Source organism: Geospiza fortis, unplaced genomic scaffold (genome assembly GCF_000277835.1).
Source record: "Geospiza fortis unplaced genomic scaffold, GeoFor_1.0 scaffold1081, whole genome shotgun sequence".
NCBI lineage: Eukaryota > Metazoa > Chordata > Aves > Passeriformes > Thraupidae > Geospiza > Geospiza fortis.
Genome location: NW_005054503.1, coordinates 910,478 through 924,418, shown reverse-complemented (window position 1 = coordinate 924,418; position 13,941 = coordinate 910,478). Strand labels below are relative to the sequence as shown.

Here is a 13,941-nt window from a genome sequence, read left to right as displayed (position 1 = left end):
GTAGGGAATTTGGGATGTTTTTCTGCCATCTTTTATCACTGTGTAGCTATAAAGAAAGGCAGGTGTGTGTGTACATTTATGCACACATAGACATGCATGGGTGTTTATACACACAGTCACCCACACACAGAGAATTGTGCTGGAAAACCCCCTCCCTCTTTTTCCTGTCATCACCACTGAATGAATACACCCTTGACTTTGACTGACATGGACCTTTACTGAAGATTTAGGTCACAGTGTCACAATTTGTTTCCATGTACCAAAAAATTTCAAACCCAACCAACCAAAACCCCACCAAGCATCAATACCCAATTTGGAGATACTTAGGGACAGTGCAGCTCCAAGCAGAAATAATTTAGCTTTGCCCCATGGGAGACCCCATGGATCCTTGGACTGAGCACCCATTTCACTACACAGAGCAGGTGGAATCTTTTCTTGTGGTCCAACACATAAAATCACCTACTTACCTGGAGGAGTGGGGAGGGAATGGTTATGATGGGCAGGCTTGGGGACCACAAAGTCTGATGGATTAGATGAGAATGTTGTTCCAAGAAAGCTCAGAAATACCTTTGTGTAGTTTTGGGGCACAGTTGGGTGTGGTTTTGCTTTTAGTCTTTTTGTCTGTTTTGTTATCAGGTTAATCTCCATGAGATTAACGTTGACTCTCAAGTCATCATGACAAGTGAGTGTGGCAGTAAATTCTTCCATGTCAAGAAAAAGACAAATTGTACTGTACTGCATATTGTGGTATAGTACTGCTAATTGCTGAATTTGATAAATGTCTTCTGATAGGTTCTGTAGTTAATGAGCAAAGATGTTAATTGCCCTTATCTGAAATATCTCTAGTTGCAGGGACGTTCTCTGGAGCCATGGATGTCTTCTAACAGAGATTTATTTCAAATCAGCCATTGTTTTCAGCAGTTTGAGTCCATTACCCTTCAGTATCAACTGAATAGTCTCCACCTCCATCAAAGTTTTGAGAGCAATCAGCTCTTCCTGTGTGTTATTTAGCAGGTCTGAATCTTATTTGGGTATGGAAAACTTACATGTGACGCAGCATGCTCAGCATCCTGGGCTGCAGCAGGAGCATGGCTCGTTCTTAGGAGCAGCCAAGAGAGAAAAAAGCACCTGACAGCAGAAGAGAGAGGGTCTGGAACAGCCCCATTTCCCCCCCACCATCTGGAGTATTTAATTGGGAAAATCATTCTCCGTTGTTGTGTTGGTGGGAGTTGTCAGACTAAGTATGTTTTAATGCAAATAACCATCTCTATTTGTAGAATTCATCTTTTCTGGGTGCCTTCTTTAGAAAATAAGCAGCTGAAGATTTAGTGCATTATTATATGAGTAAGTGCATACAAGCCTCATATTAACAATGGACGTCATGTTTATTCTTTCCCTTTTAGAATTTCCCATGGAAACAAGTGGACAGATTTTTGCATTATTGAGTAGTTTGCTGCTGCTGACTTTTCCCAGAAACACAAGAGAAAACCAGGCTTACGCAGGAACCTACATGTTCTTCCAGTTTTGGGAGCACAGGATTCCCCTAAGATTTGATTTGTAGTAGGTTTTAGTGTGTGCCTATTCTGGTGCAAAGTTTCAGAGCTGTATGATTAATAAATCTTTGTGGAATTGAAAAAAGACCAAGTTAAAACATACCTGATTTCCCAGCAGAGAAGTTGCATATTTTGTTAGGGGCTAAAGGCTACTTGGAAGAGAAAAATGTTTCCTTATGAGGTTTTTGTTTGTTGTAAATGATTGCATTTTCATTTATGAATCTCTTACAGTTTTTCAGAACATACTCAACAGCAAACAGCCACAAGTTCAAACTGGGACTGTAAATCTGTAAGCTGACATGTGTAGATTCTCTGGCCAAACTTTCTTAAGTCAGGATTAATTTTGTAGAGTGAAGTAGAAAAGTCCATTATCTTGCTTTGTTTCACAGATATCAGACTTTGCCAGGAAATATAAATCTCCTTTCAAAAATGACAACTATAAAAATAAGAATTACTGTTTTCTTAAATAAAGGCATTTTCAACTGAACTCGACCTACTGCTGCTCAAGATGCTGTGGCTTTAGACTGTCTGATACCAATAATTAAACTGAGGTATTCAGGTCCTCAGCTCCCCCTTCCAAATGATGTGCTGCCCTTAAGTTTTGTTAACATACTGTTCTCTGTTTCATGTTAGAAATCAGGCTGAAGGAGCTCAAAAGCAATCTGGCAAAAGCTGGATGGATTCCCTGATCTGCCTGACGCCACAGCCAGACAAATATTTGTATGGGCAGAGACAAAGTGGGTGGATGGAGGTGGGAATGCTGCTTAAGACTGGTATTCATGCCAGATGCTTCTCAGTGGTGACCCACTGAGGATCTAGCTCATTATTGGTATTTTCAAACCTCTGAATCCACATTTCTGGCCTGGTGTGTTGTTGTGATTTGGCTTTCCCATGGAGAGACCTGAGGGTGAGGATGCAGTTCTGGGGGGTGGGCGCAGGCAAGAGCAGCTGCAGCATGAGAATGTGCAGCACTTGCACTGCTGATTTATCAACCACAATGATTCACTGTGATTGACATTCACATACCTGAATGTCAAAATAACCTGTGTTTTAAGAGAAACCAGTGACTCAGGCTGTGGTTTTACCTCAGGCCATTTCTGATAAATGGCTGAACTGTGCTTGGTCTTGAGAAAACACTGCTGAGGAGCACAGCTCTGTCCTTGTATCTCTTTAGGAGTTGGCCCTGTGTGTGGAGAGATTAGGGAAAGGACACCTTTGTGTGGGACTGACCTTCCCCTTGTGGGCGCCGTGGTCTCTGTGAGGAGCACCTCAGCTCTGTGAGCTCGGGTCTGATGACAGCTCTGTTGTGGTGCTTCCTCAGGGCATTTCTGCCCAGCTCTGATAGGGGAGCATGGTCCTCAGTGTTGGACAGCAAAATTTTAAGGGGCTCTATACAGTCATAAATTACTTTGCTTTAGACTCTCTCTGTTGTTAAACAGAGGTGAAGCTGCCTATAACTGGTATTTTCAGAACTGAAAATACTTCACTTCTTAAAAAGACTGTGTTTTAGTGAAATCAGAAGCAATGCATATGGTGATGCTTACAGGGATTGAAGTATATATAGGCTACTCATGTTTTGACTAAGATAGCAAACAACTGTATGTGTGTAGTATGGCTAGATGGAAGGTGGGGACATGGGATCATATGAGTGCTACATAAAATACCTCATTGGCCTTCATTCAGAGTGATTGATCATCTGCATAATTCCATTTTATGGTTTGTGTAGTCTTCCCATCCTTGGCAAACTGCAGAACTCTGTTCCTCCAGTCTCCTTAAGTAGAAGGACTGTCCTGTGAGAAGAGGTCTATGCCTGGGATGAAATCCTTGTGTATGGCTACAGAGCTGTGCTTCAGCTGGCTCAGTTGTCTTTAATGCTGTTTAAATGGATGATTTAAGGTATAGGAAAAGTTTCTCTTGGAAACAGCTTCTGTGAGAATTCCTCAAATCCTCTTTGAAGTTAATGGAGGGTATTAAGGCCAGTCAGCACCTTCTTAAGAGAGAAATTTAAATTGCTTTGATTAATTTAATGTTTTATTTGCATTAACTAGTTCTGGTTTTCTCCCTTCTCCAGTCTTTCAGAGCATGTTTTTGATAACTTTGCCCCCTGAGCATACTAGATTTTATGTTGCCTGTTTTGATATTTTTCCCTGAGTGTTGTAATGCTGATTACCAAAGGATCTTGGGCCTTTGGCTTCCTGTGAGAACGAGATAATTACTCTCCAGTAGGCAACTCATGACGTACAGTATCAGTATTAAGCCACTGGGATTCCAGTCACTAGTGTAGAACAATATTGTGGGTAAATGAATAAGCAGAAGTTTATCATACTTCCTGCATAACAAGGTTTTCGTTAAAGAGACAGTGAAAATTGTTTTCACCCAGGGCTGGTGCAAAATGAGCGCTGCTGCATCAACCGTTAGGGAAAAAGATATTGAGGTTGGGTTCTGTGGCTGGCTGGGTTTTTCTTGCTGAAAAGACAGCTGAATTCTTGTGGCAGCAAAGGTGGGTGACAGGGCTGTCACTGCATTTCTGGTGGATGACGTGTATGGGCTTAGAAACATGTATGAAGTGTAGAACTCCAAAGGACGGTTTCCAGATGCACCACCTACTTAACTTATGGAAGAAAGTTGTACCAATTAGAAGTAGAGACGTTCCAAATGCAATTTGCTTATTTCACACTCGCCCCCAGGAATCCTGTGTTGTGATTTTAGGAGTTGGCCTGGTTTGACCCTGAAATAGATGTGGTTGCCTCCTTTGCCTTCGTTATTTCAAGACTGTCAGTTAAAAATAACTTATGTATTGGGCACAGTGGGAGTGAGTTTGAGAAATTGAAGTTATATGTAAATCAGTAATAGTGAGAAAATAATTCATAAATGCAATGAGCTCTATTCTCTTGAAAGACATGGTCAAGTCTATGGTTATCCATGAGGTGGGATTAATTATTTTTGTATGAAACTAGTTTCTCTGCCACAGCAGTACTGATCAGTTCACTTATGCTGTAGCCCAGCAAAGTAAGTGATGTCTTTGGAGGACTCTGGTAAATATTCGATTACTTTAAAAATTACTTGCATAAAGTACAGAGTATGTATGCATACTCAGTAGATACACAGCTATAGCACTGTGTATTTACTTAGTTTAAGATACAGTTTCATGTGTGCTTGCATAGATACATTTATATTTCATCTTATCTCAGAGATAATTGTACTTCTGTAATGCCTAAGAATTAAAGGGATACTAACAAGTAGTTTCATGTTTAAGTTTGTCTTCCTGCAACTACCAGTTTGTATTGTACATTTAAGTGCAAAATGCAGTTACTTATTTGTGTTTTAGTTGTGGCTTTCATTTTAAACTGGACATCAGCACTCTCTTCAGGAAACCACTGCTTATGTATAGGTCAAGATGAGGACGTTGGTTGCTTTGCTTTTGCTTGAGTCTGAAACTTGAGGGTTGCATCTTTGGAGCCCCAAGAACCACTGTCAAGTGAAGGAATCCGGATCTTGGTGATGTGGTTGATCAAAATTGCAGCTGGGGAATGTGTGGAATAGAGCAACCTTGCTATGGGATAGTGCTGATCTGTCTGTGTGATTGAGCTGCTTCTTCATGCACTAAGAGCATGTGCATGGACAGACCCTTCATAGCTCAATTCATCCTGGAATTAGGTGCCATTGATTTTTGGGTCCAATACAGGTTGACATTTGTGTACTTCAGGCACCTTGGACTGGCCTGGTTTTGTTTTTATGTGAGTGATCTTAACACTTGGATTAATTGGAAGGTGGCTGGATGGGTCTCTCTCTTGAATGACCTGGGTAGGAAGTTTGCTTTTCAATTAGATTTTGCAGATATTTTCAACACCAAGAGTGATTTTCATAGTGCTGTTCTTACTTGGAAATTGTAAGACTTATGATGGCTAAGTAAACATTTTTTCCCCTTCTCCTTTGTTTTCTTGCAGCCAACTGGGTACATGGAAAACTCCATTTCCTACAGTGCTATTGAAGATGTTCAACTGCTCTCCTGGGAGAATGCCCCTAAGTACTGTTTACAGCTCACAATCCCGGGGGGTACTGTCCTACTGCAGGTACAGTAAACATAAAAGTACAGCTTCATTTCTCTCTTACTCTGAATCTCCTTCAACTTCTTTCTGTTTCCTGTGCATGAAATCTTAATTAGATGGACTCAGAAAAGGCAGAGAACTTGGTGCTCTCAAATTATCTGACCACCAGAAAATTTGCTCAGGGTGATAGCTCTGATGCTCTTTGTGGTGTTCAACAGTCAGAAAGGAAATTTTGGGCCATAGTGATTAAACCTTCTTGCTGAATTTGTGCAGCAAAGTGGTGCTCTGTGTAAAGGCGCATTGATATGGGCCTGGAATGATTGTATTTTTACATACAGTCCTATTCCTGCATGAAAAAAGTCAAGTTTTATCCTCAAATTAACATAGGAAACGCAGAATTGCACTGGAACTGACAGATACCTGTTAAAAAAATTAAATTCACTGAAACATTTCAGTATATTTGTCTGGATGTCTATATATGCTGGTTCTCTGAAGTGTTGTTTTCAAAGAGAAGACACTGTGTTTACATTATTCCAGATTTCTTCATCCACTTGAGGCTTTATAGGCCCCCTTAGGTCACTGCAAGTTTTAGTGACAGAAAAGCACTCCACAGCACTGAGCTTTGGAAATACTCTGGAGTAAGTAGGAAAAGCTGCATTGCCCCCAAAGAGCTTTGAAAGGTCATAACTTAAAAATACCAAACTGGCTTCAGCTTAACTCTTGCATGGTTCTCTTCTCATATTTCTCAACATTGTTTTGGAGATAGTTTATCTGTTACCCTTTGGGATTTTACTTTTTCAGTGGATTATACAGCCATGACTGTGGTGTATTTCATCCAGGTAGGAAGACAAGCCATGATTTCCCAATAGCTAAATTAGGGCCCTCATTATTGTTGAAATCTTCCTTGCCTAATGCATTAGTGGAATTAATTAGACAGAAAGTTGTCTAAATTTCTCAAGTTGGATGATTTTCTCATGATAATTTTAATTCTGCTTTTTCCATTAATTTCCCTAGTGGTGCTAGCATTTAAGTTTATATCAATTTCAACAGATGAAATAGTTACACCTGCCTTTCCAAATTCTGTTTCCAAGTCTTTATTCTGTAGTTTATGGCAGTTGCCTTTTTGGGACTATACAAGATAAAACTTGAACCCACAGCCTCCTGCTGAGTGGAAAGGAAATTGATGGGGTAGACAGGCTGTAATCTGGAGCAGCCTGACATTTGTCTCTTAAAAAAAAAGAAAAAGAAAAAAAACAACAAACCAAACACATAAATAATTGTGTTTGTGAAACAGCAACATCTTAGCGTGGATACTTTGGTATTTTCTTCAGAAAGATTTGGTGTCTTTATGTAACCTCATAGGAACTCATAAAGAAGTGGACTGAGCTGGACTTCTGTTTATTGCTGCCTGGCTGAGCACTCTGGATCAGATTACATTATAACTATGGGAATTTCAACATAATTCGAAATACAAACTTTAAAAAATGTTTTTAATATGACTTGGTCCTTGGTAGTATCTTGATTCATCAGATGTGGTCAGATTAGAGGGAGTATAAAATTAGATTTCCCTTATACAGTTGTAATGTGTAGTCACAAATCTAAAACAGTTCTCAAAGTTATGTTTAGTCTGCTGAAGAAATCAAGTTGAAAAAGCTGGATTTATGAAGTAGTTGAAATTTTCTAGTATATGTCACAAAGAGTAGAGGTATCCAAAAGACACTTCCAGTGAGGAGCTGAGAAAGCAGCCCTTACATAGCTCAGTTATTTCCAGATTTGTGAGAGACCTCAGGACATCTCTGGGAAATTGTGACTTCCAGTTTTTTATGAAATCATTCTGCTCTGCTGATCTGAGCAGCAGCGTGCTCTGATGTAATGCCCAGCTCTAGTATCAGGAAGTGTATGATAGTGGAACAAGTCAAACTAGTCCAAAACACGTTCCCAGTACTGTTTCTTCTGAAGTACACTGTTGGTGAAATCTGTATATTTATTTTTTTCCAAAGCCTTTAGATAAAATGTGTGTGTGTACATATGTAAAAATGTTTAAATGAACTGTTTTGACTACGCCGAATTTATTTCATATTTCTGATTAATATAAATTTTATATAATGATCTATGTTTTTGCACATGCTGCATTGTAAATTCTTTAAAACCATAGTAAATAAATTTCATAAATATAAGGCTAAAAGAAAGGACACCACAGGAAAACAAGGCAGTACTGTAATGACTGAATAAATAACATAATATAACTTCTATATTTAATATAAAATATATTAATATAAAATTTAATTTATAAATTAAAAATTATACTATAAAATTTAGTATTAATATATATTTTATATTTTGATCTGTGTTTTTGCACATGCTGCATTGTAAATTCTTTAAAACCATGGGATATATTGACATGATCTGACATAAAATGAAGCAGTTCAGTAAATCACAGGCTTTCCCAATGTTTCATTTTTGAGAAAAATTTAAGATTCCAATTTCTACTTAACTGAAGGCGGTGTGGATTTATGAAAGGCTGGTCCTGCTTGACCAAGCTGACCTCCTGGTATGACAAGGTGATCTGCTTAGTGGGTGAGGAAAAGGCTGTGAGGTTTAGATTGGCTGTTAGGAAAACATTCTTCACCAAAAGTGTTCTCAGGGCACAGGCTGCCCAGGGAAGTGACTGAGTCACCATCTCTGGAGGTATTTGAAAGATGTAGATGTGGCACCTGGGAACATGGCTTAGTGATGAGCTTGGCAGTGCTGGATTTGATCTTAGAGGTATTTTCTAACCCAAACAATTCTGTGTGAGATGCCACAGGAGAGCCCCTGTCCATGTTCAAGTTTTCATCCCCTCTGTCTGCTGTCACCAGTCTATTTCTGGCTTATTAGTGCACAGTAATGAGTCAGAGAGGGAAGAGTGCCATTACCTTTCCTTACATCATCCCAAGCCCTCCCATGGCAACACTGACCCATCCCAAGCTATTTTAGCCCATGAAATCTGACAGGCAGTGCCGGAGGTGATGCAGCTCCTCGTAGGAAATCAGATCACCAGAACAGGACGTGGCTACCTGGCTTTCAGTGGAAGACCTGCTCTCAGGCAGCAGGCAGCTCAATCCAGGCTGGGTTCACATTTAAAAGTCATTTTCATGTGTGGAGCCCTTCCCACTCAGTGTTTGTTGAATAAGCACAGCTATCTGAGCGTTTCACTGCCCGGCATTTGGGGATTCCCATTGTCCCATGTGGGAGCCATGGGCAGTCAGGTTTCTGGGGATCATGGACTCTCAGTTTTCTCGACATGCTCAGGGCTTGTGTTTTCTTCCCCCCTGCCAAATGATGGGATCCCTGGTTCTTTCCATGAGCAGCAATCAAAATCTCAGATTTTTTTTCTTCCCTGCAGTTGGAGAGAAGGTGTTGCTGAAGCTGGCTCATTAGGCCACGAGCTCTTCAGGCCAGGAAATAGGAGCTAAATTTAGCTTTTGATGAAGTGTGAGCTCTTTAGTATCAGGAATAGCAGGGCCTCCTTGAGCTGGGCTAGGCTTCTGCTCTTCTGCTTTCCCTTTGTAAAGCACAAGGTGTGATTGTGGTGCTGTGTGGATGATTATGAGGAGATTGCTACCCTTGATAGTGAAATAACTGGAAGAACCTTTTGAAAGAGATTGAAAAAAAACCTTCCAGTATAATTTCATGAGCTGCTGAGCACCAAATGTAGGAAGAGTCCCAGGAAAAAAGGCTTTGGTGTTTTAGTCACAACAGTACTGCCTTGCTTTCCTGTGGTGTCCTTTCTTTTAGCCTTAAAGCCACCACTTCCATCCGTGTTGCTCGTGTTGTTTTATTCATTTCTTGGCAATCGAGTGTAGTCAGAAGGAAAAACAAACAGAGCAGGAAGCCTTGACAAGCACAACAGTCACACGTTCAGCTCGGTGCTTGACCACGCTGTTTGTGCCAGGGAGTCCCCATGGTAAATGTTTCCATTGGGTTTTTAGTAATATTTTATTTTAGTCTCCTTGGAGAACCTGCCTTTTGTTTTAAGTGCCAGTCCAGCCAATGCTGTCGGTGTGGAGAGGTCATACAAGGACCACAACCCAGCAGAGGCAGGGAATATTTTAAGGAGGAAAAGGGCATTTCTAGCAATTCCCAGCAAGTCTGTCTGTACCCTGGGTTAAGGCAGAAGAGTGGCAGGTTTCCCTTGCAGGTCTGCCCAAGTCAGAGGTGCAACAGTGGGATTTGCATCAGCAATGTGAAGGTTTTGCACAGCTGTGTGGGGCTTGGCTTCCTGCAGCCCTGGGACACTCCTCTGCTCTTGTGGCTGATAATAAATGGGGGCAGAGAAGCCAGTGCTGTTTTATGAGTCCCAGTAATGAATATCAGCTGGAAAAAAAAGCACAGCAAAACCCCCATCCTGCTGACCAGAGAGCAAGTGAGGGAGAGAGAGAATCACTGAATAAACTCAGGAAGAATCAAAGCCAAAATCTGGGTCATCAAATCCCATTTATTGCCACATCCATTCAGACGGCAAAATCCCCTAGAAGCAAATGTGTGAAGGATGCTGTTGCAAGGAAAAACATGGGAACAGTTTGCTACATGGACAAGCCTGTTCTTGTATTCTTCTGAATAACACACATGCCAGTAGCAAAGGATGTTGTAGTGGTAATTTACTGCTCAAAGAACGGCAGAGGTCTTCACCTCATAATTTTTGGAGTGCTCTGTTTCTTGCAGAGTTTCAGGTGTTTGTTTCTCAGTAACCCGCAGGTTCCTATTTAGTCTCCTCCTTGCCTGGGTACAAATTATTGCAGGGGCTGTAACACTGGCATGAAGCAGATTTTCAGTTTCCTATTTTTGTGAACAAAAGGGAAAACTTGCCTTTAAAATATTCATTGTTTTTTAATAATAAACTTGTATTCCTACTCACTGACTAAGAAATGAAGTAGTTGGGGTGCAGAGCAAATACTTCCTTTTTCAGCAGAGGCATAAATTCACTCATGTTGACCAGAGCTTTGCATATGCAGGCATTTAATCTCTTGCACAGTTTTTCTCCTGTGATCTGTCTTTTTGAAACAGGAGACTTTAATCCTATGAGTAAAGTTTGTACTACAGTGGATCCCAAGTGGCTTTTCCCGTCTGATTGAACCTTTACACCCCAAAAATAAGAATATAAAATCCTTCAGAATGCAGTTCCAGGATCAGTTAATCTTAAAAAAAATACTGCCAACAAATGTTCTTAAAGTAGATATTCTTCTTCCTCATTGGAATAATAAATAAGCTTCAAGTAGTTTAATCTTCTTGCACCTTTTAAGTTTTACTCCCACATTTTCCTGTTTTCTAAAGTATTTTTCTACTATGTTGTGGTTGTACAAAAACAATGTGAGGTCTTGACTGTACAGGAAGCTCAGTTACCATGTGTCACCCGCTATCCTGTTAAAGCCACTGCATTTGAGAACAAAATTATTTGCAGAATTGGGGCCTAAACGTACTAAACACACAAGGGGCCTAAACTATTCATACCTCTAAATGGAAAATTGTATTGAAGTACAGTGAAGAATTATAGAATCTTCATTGTACTTCAGTCCTGTCTCATTTACTATTTGTGACAACAGCAGGCAAAACATTTCCAGCTGAATTTTAAGTTGGAAAGGTATCTGTCGAAAGAGTGGGGTAGAACTGGACTCACTGCAAGGGCAAGGCTGAAAGTAAAAAAAAACTTTCCTTGTGTGGTCAGAATGCCCAAGGAAAGCCTGGTTTGAAGTATTTTCTGTCTCATTTTCTCCTTTTTATTGTACCCTAGAGCTGAACAAATATAGTAAACTATGCCCTTAGCTGCAGTAAAAAGACTGGAGGTGTCAGTTCCCAGGAAGTGATGACTTCAGTGCAGAAAGCCTGGGTTCTGTCCATGCACATCAGATAAACTGTAAATGTCTGTGTGCAGCCCCATAAATGAATTGTGGTTCCCTCCACTGCTTTACACTTTGGTGCTCTTTGCTTAAACTTCAAAAATGTTACTCACAGTAACCCAAATGCTCGAGTCAGTCAGTGCCTGCAGAGTGCCTGGGCAGCTGAACACCCAGAGGAGCCTGGTGGCTCTTTTTGCATCCTGGCATGCTATGAACTCACTGTTCCTTTGGTGAGAAAGAAATGCTCCCTGTGGTGCCTCCTCAGTATAAGCCTGAAAGGAGGAGGTCCTGGAGGAGGGAGGACCAAGGGATGCTGTGCAAGGGGGGGATCTTTGTTTTCCTTTGCAGAAGATCCAGCGTTTCCTGCATGGTGCTGTGGTTTTGCTGGGGTCAGGTGGCCGGAAGGGTGCAGGGGGAGGATTAGAAGCATCCCTGCAAATGCTGATGTCAGCATCCCTCAGGATAAGGGGTTTGGGGTAGAGCATTCAGTCTGTGCTGAGCTTGGTGTAAGGACACTGCTGAAATGGCCCTTGGCCTCCCAAGCTTCTCTTACTGAGTCCTGATCACTAGTGCAAGTGTGGGGATTCTCTAAAGGTTTGTTTTTCTATTTTCTGTTCACTTTGTCTTCTTTGTCTTGATTTTCCTGGGAAGTGGTCCTTGATAACAGCCTGAGCTCTGAGTGTTTAGAGGGTTCAGACTCCTAACCTAGAGCCAGGTGCCAATTTGCTTGATCACTTCTCTACAATAACTAATTCTATGTGTGCACAGTGCTTGGTCCCACACTTGGAACTTGGTTGCTTTCCTAATTTTACTTCTAAAATGCCTTTTGCATATTGCTACCATAGAGTTGTATTTCCTTTGCCAGTTGTGGTTTTGTGTCTTGCAGCATTCTTCATTTCTTTTCTCCCCCTGTATTTGGAGTCCACTTGTGCCTCCTGCTCTGCAGGATGCTGTTGTCCTCACTGATAGTTCGGGCTCCAGTCACTTCCAGAATCTACCTACACATAATATTCTCTAATTATTTGCAGTGGTCTTACATTCTGTACTTCTGACATCATTAAAGTAGGAGAATAATTAACAAATTTCAATTTAGGGCTTTAGCATTTGTTCTTACTTTAAGACCAGGGACTGAATCAGGTTGATATTTTGCCTCTTTGAGTGAAGTACTTCCTTCCCCTAGAAAAATTTTGATCATATTGATTTAAATAACAATATCTTAGTTTGTATAGTTCCTATAAACTCAATCGTATTGGTACAATTGCTAAGTATACATGAAGCCTACAAAAAACTTCAGTTTTACTTTTTCTTTAGAGGGCTCTGATGCTAGAATTTGGAAAGGAGTTTTTTTGTTCTCCTACATGAACCAGTTGTCTCCTTGAAAAAAGGTTCAGTTTGAAATTAAGTTTTTCAGATAAGTCTGTTGAGGTTTTAGAGCATTCTCTCTGGGCACAGATAAGAAATATCTAAGTATATTTCCTTCATGTCTTTTTAATTATGTTAAAAACATTCTTATGCCTTCTGGTGGCAAATTGTTTTTGACCTTTTCATTGTATTAAAATACAGTATAAAGTTTATTGAAATGAAATTTAATTCTATAACAAACAGGTAAAAAGTCTGTCTTGTCTTAATGCCCACATATACATAAAATACAGTGTAAATAACAGAAAATAATTAAATATTGTCTGACTGAAATATCCTGAAGATCTGCACTGCAAATGTTTTTACAGTTTTTCATTGCATGCAAAAAGAAGAAAGTAGAAAAGGAAGTTTTTTAATTGCATTTGTAGCAATTTCATATTCTGATATGTCAGCATTCTTCTTGAAATTGAAGGTTTTTGATAAATTCTGTGGTCAGCCAAGATTATTTATAATATATTTATTCCTGCTTTATTGCCTAAACATCTATTGGAGGAGCAATTGATTCTCATTAAGATATAAATAATATGTAATGCATATATAAAAGGATATTACTCCATTTAATTCAGAGTAATCAGTCTAAATTTGTGTCACTGAACCATCATTAGCTGACCTTGAGATGAAACACATTTTTTGGTAACCATACAGCATTTTTACTTCTGGTATTCCTGCCATTATCAGTGAACTGAATGACTGCTGGGAGATTAAATACATTCTGTAGTGTGGATTTTGAATACTTACCTGAAAAGGTGTTGGGGAGTGAAACTTGATAAGTGATGCTCTAATTTGCAAGAAGTATGTGCTTTTTGACTGGCAAACAACCTCACCTTTTTTTTTCCCATGGATTTACAGGCTAACCTGTAATTTTCAATGTTTTTGTAAAACATTTTGAAACCTGGGTAAAAATTGCCCATAGGCAGCGTTAAGGGGGAACTGGAAAAGCCAAAGGGCATCTCTGCCCACTCAGATATTTCAGACTTATGTCACCTTGTTAAGGCATGCATATTTACGTCACTCTACATGCCTTTATATTTTTTGATACCAAGC

The 13,941-nt window shown here is 40.0% G+C and overlaps 1 protein-coding gene across 2 annotated transcripts in view; it reads left to right on the top strand.

The window, feature by feature from the left end:
* CMIP (c-Maf inducing protein) overlaps positions 1–13,941 on the top strand; it is a 129,795-nt gene that overhangs the window by 62,455 nt on the left and 53,399 nt on the right. For both annotated transcript variants that reach the window (XM_031063406.1, XM_031063407.1), the window contains exon 2: positions 5,501–5,626. In XM_031063406.1, the coding sequence (XP_030919266.1) occupies positions 5,501–5,626 (126 nt within the window). The remainder of the gene's footprint in view (positions 1–5,500; positions 5,627–13,941) is intronic.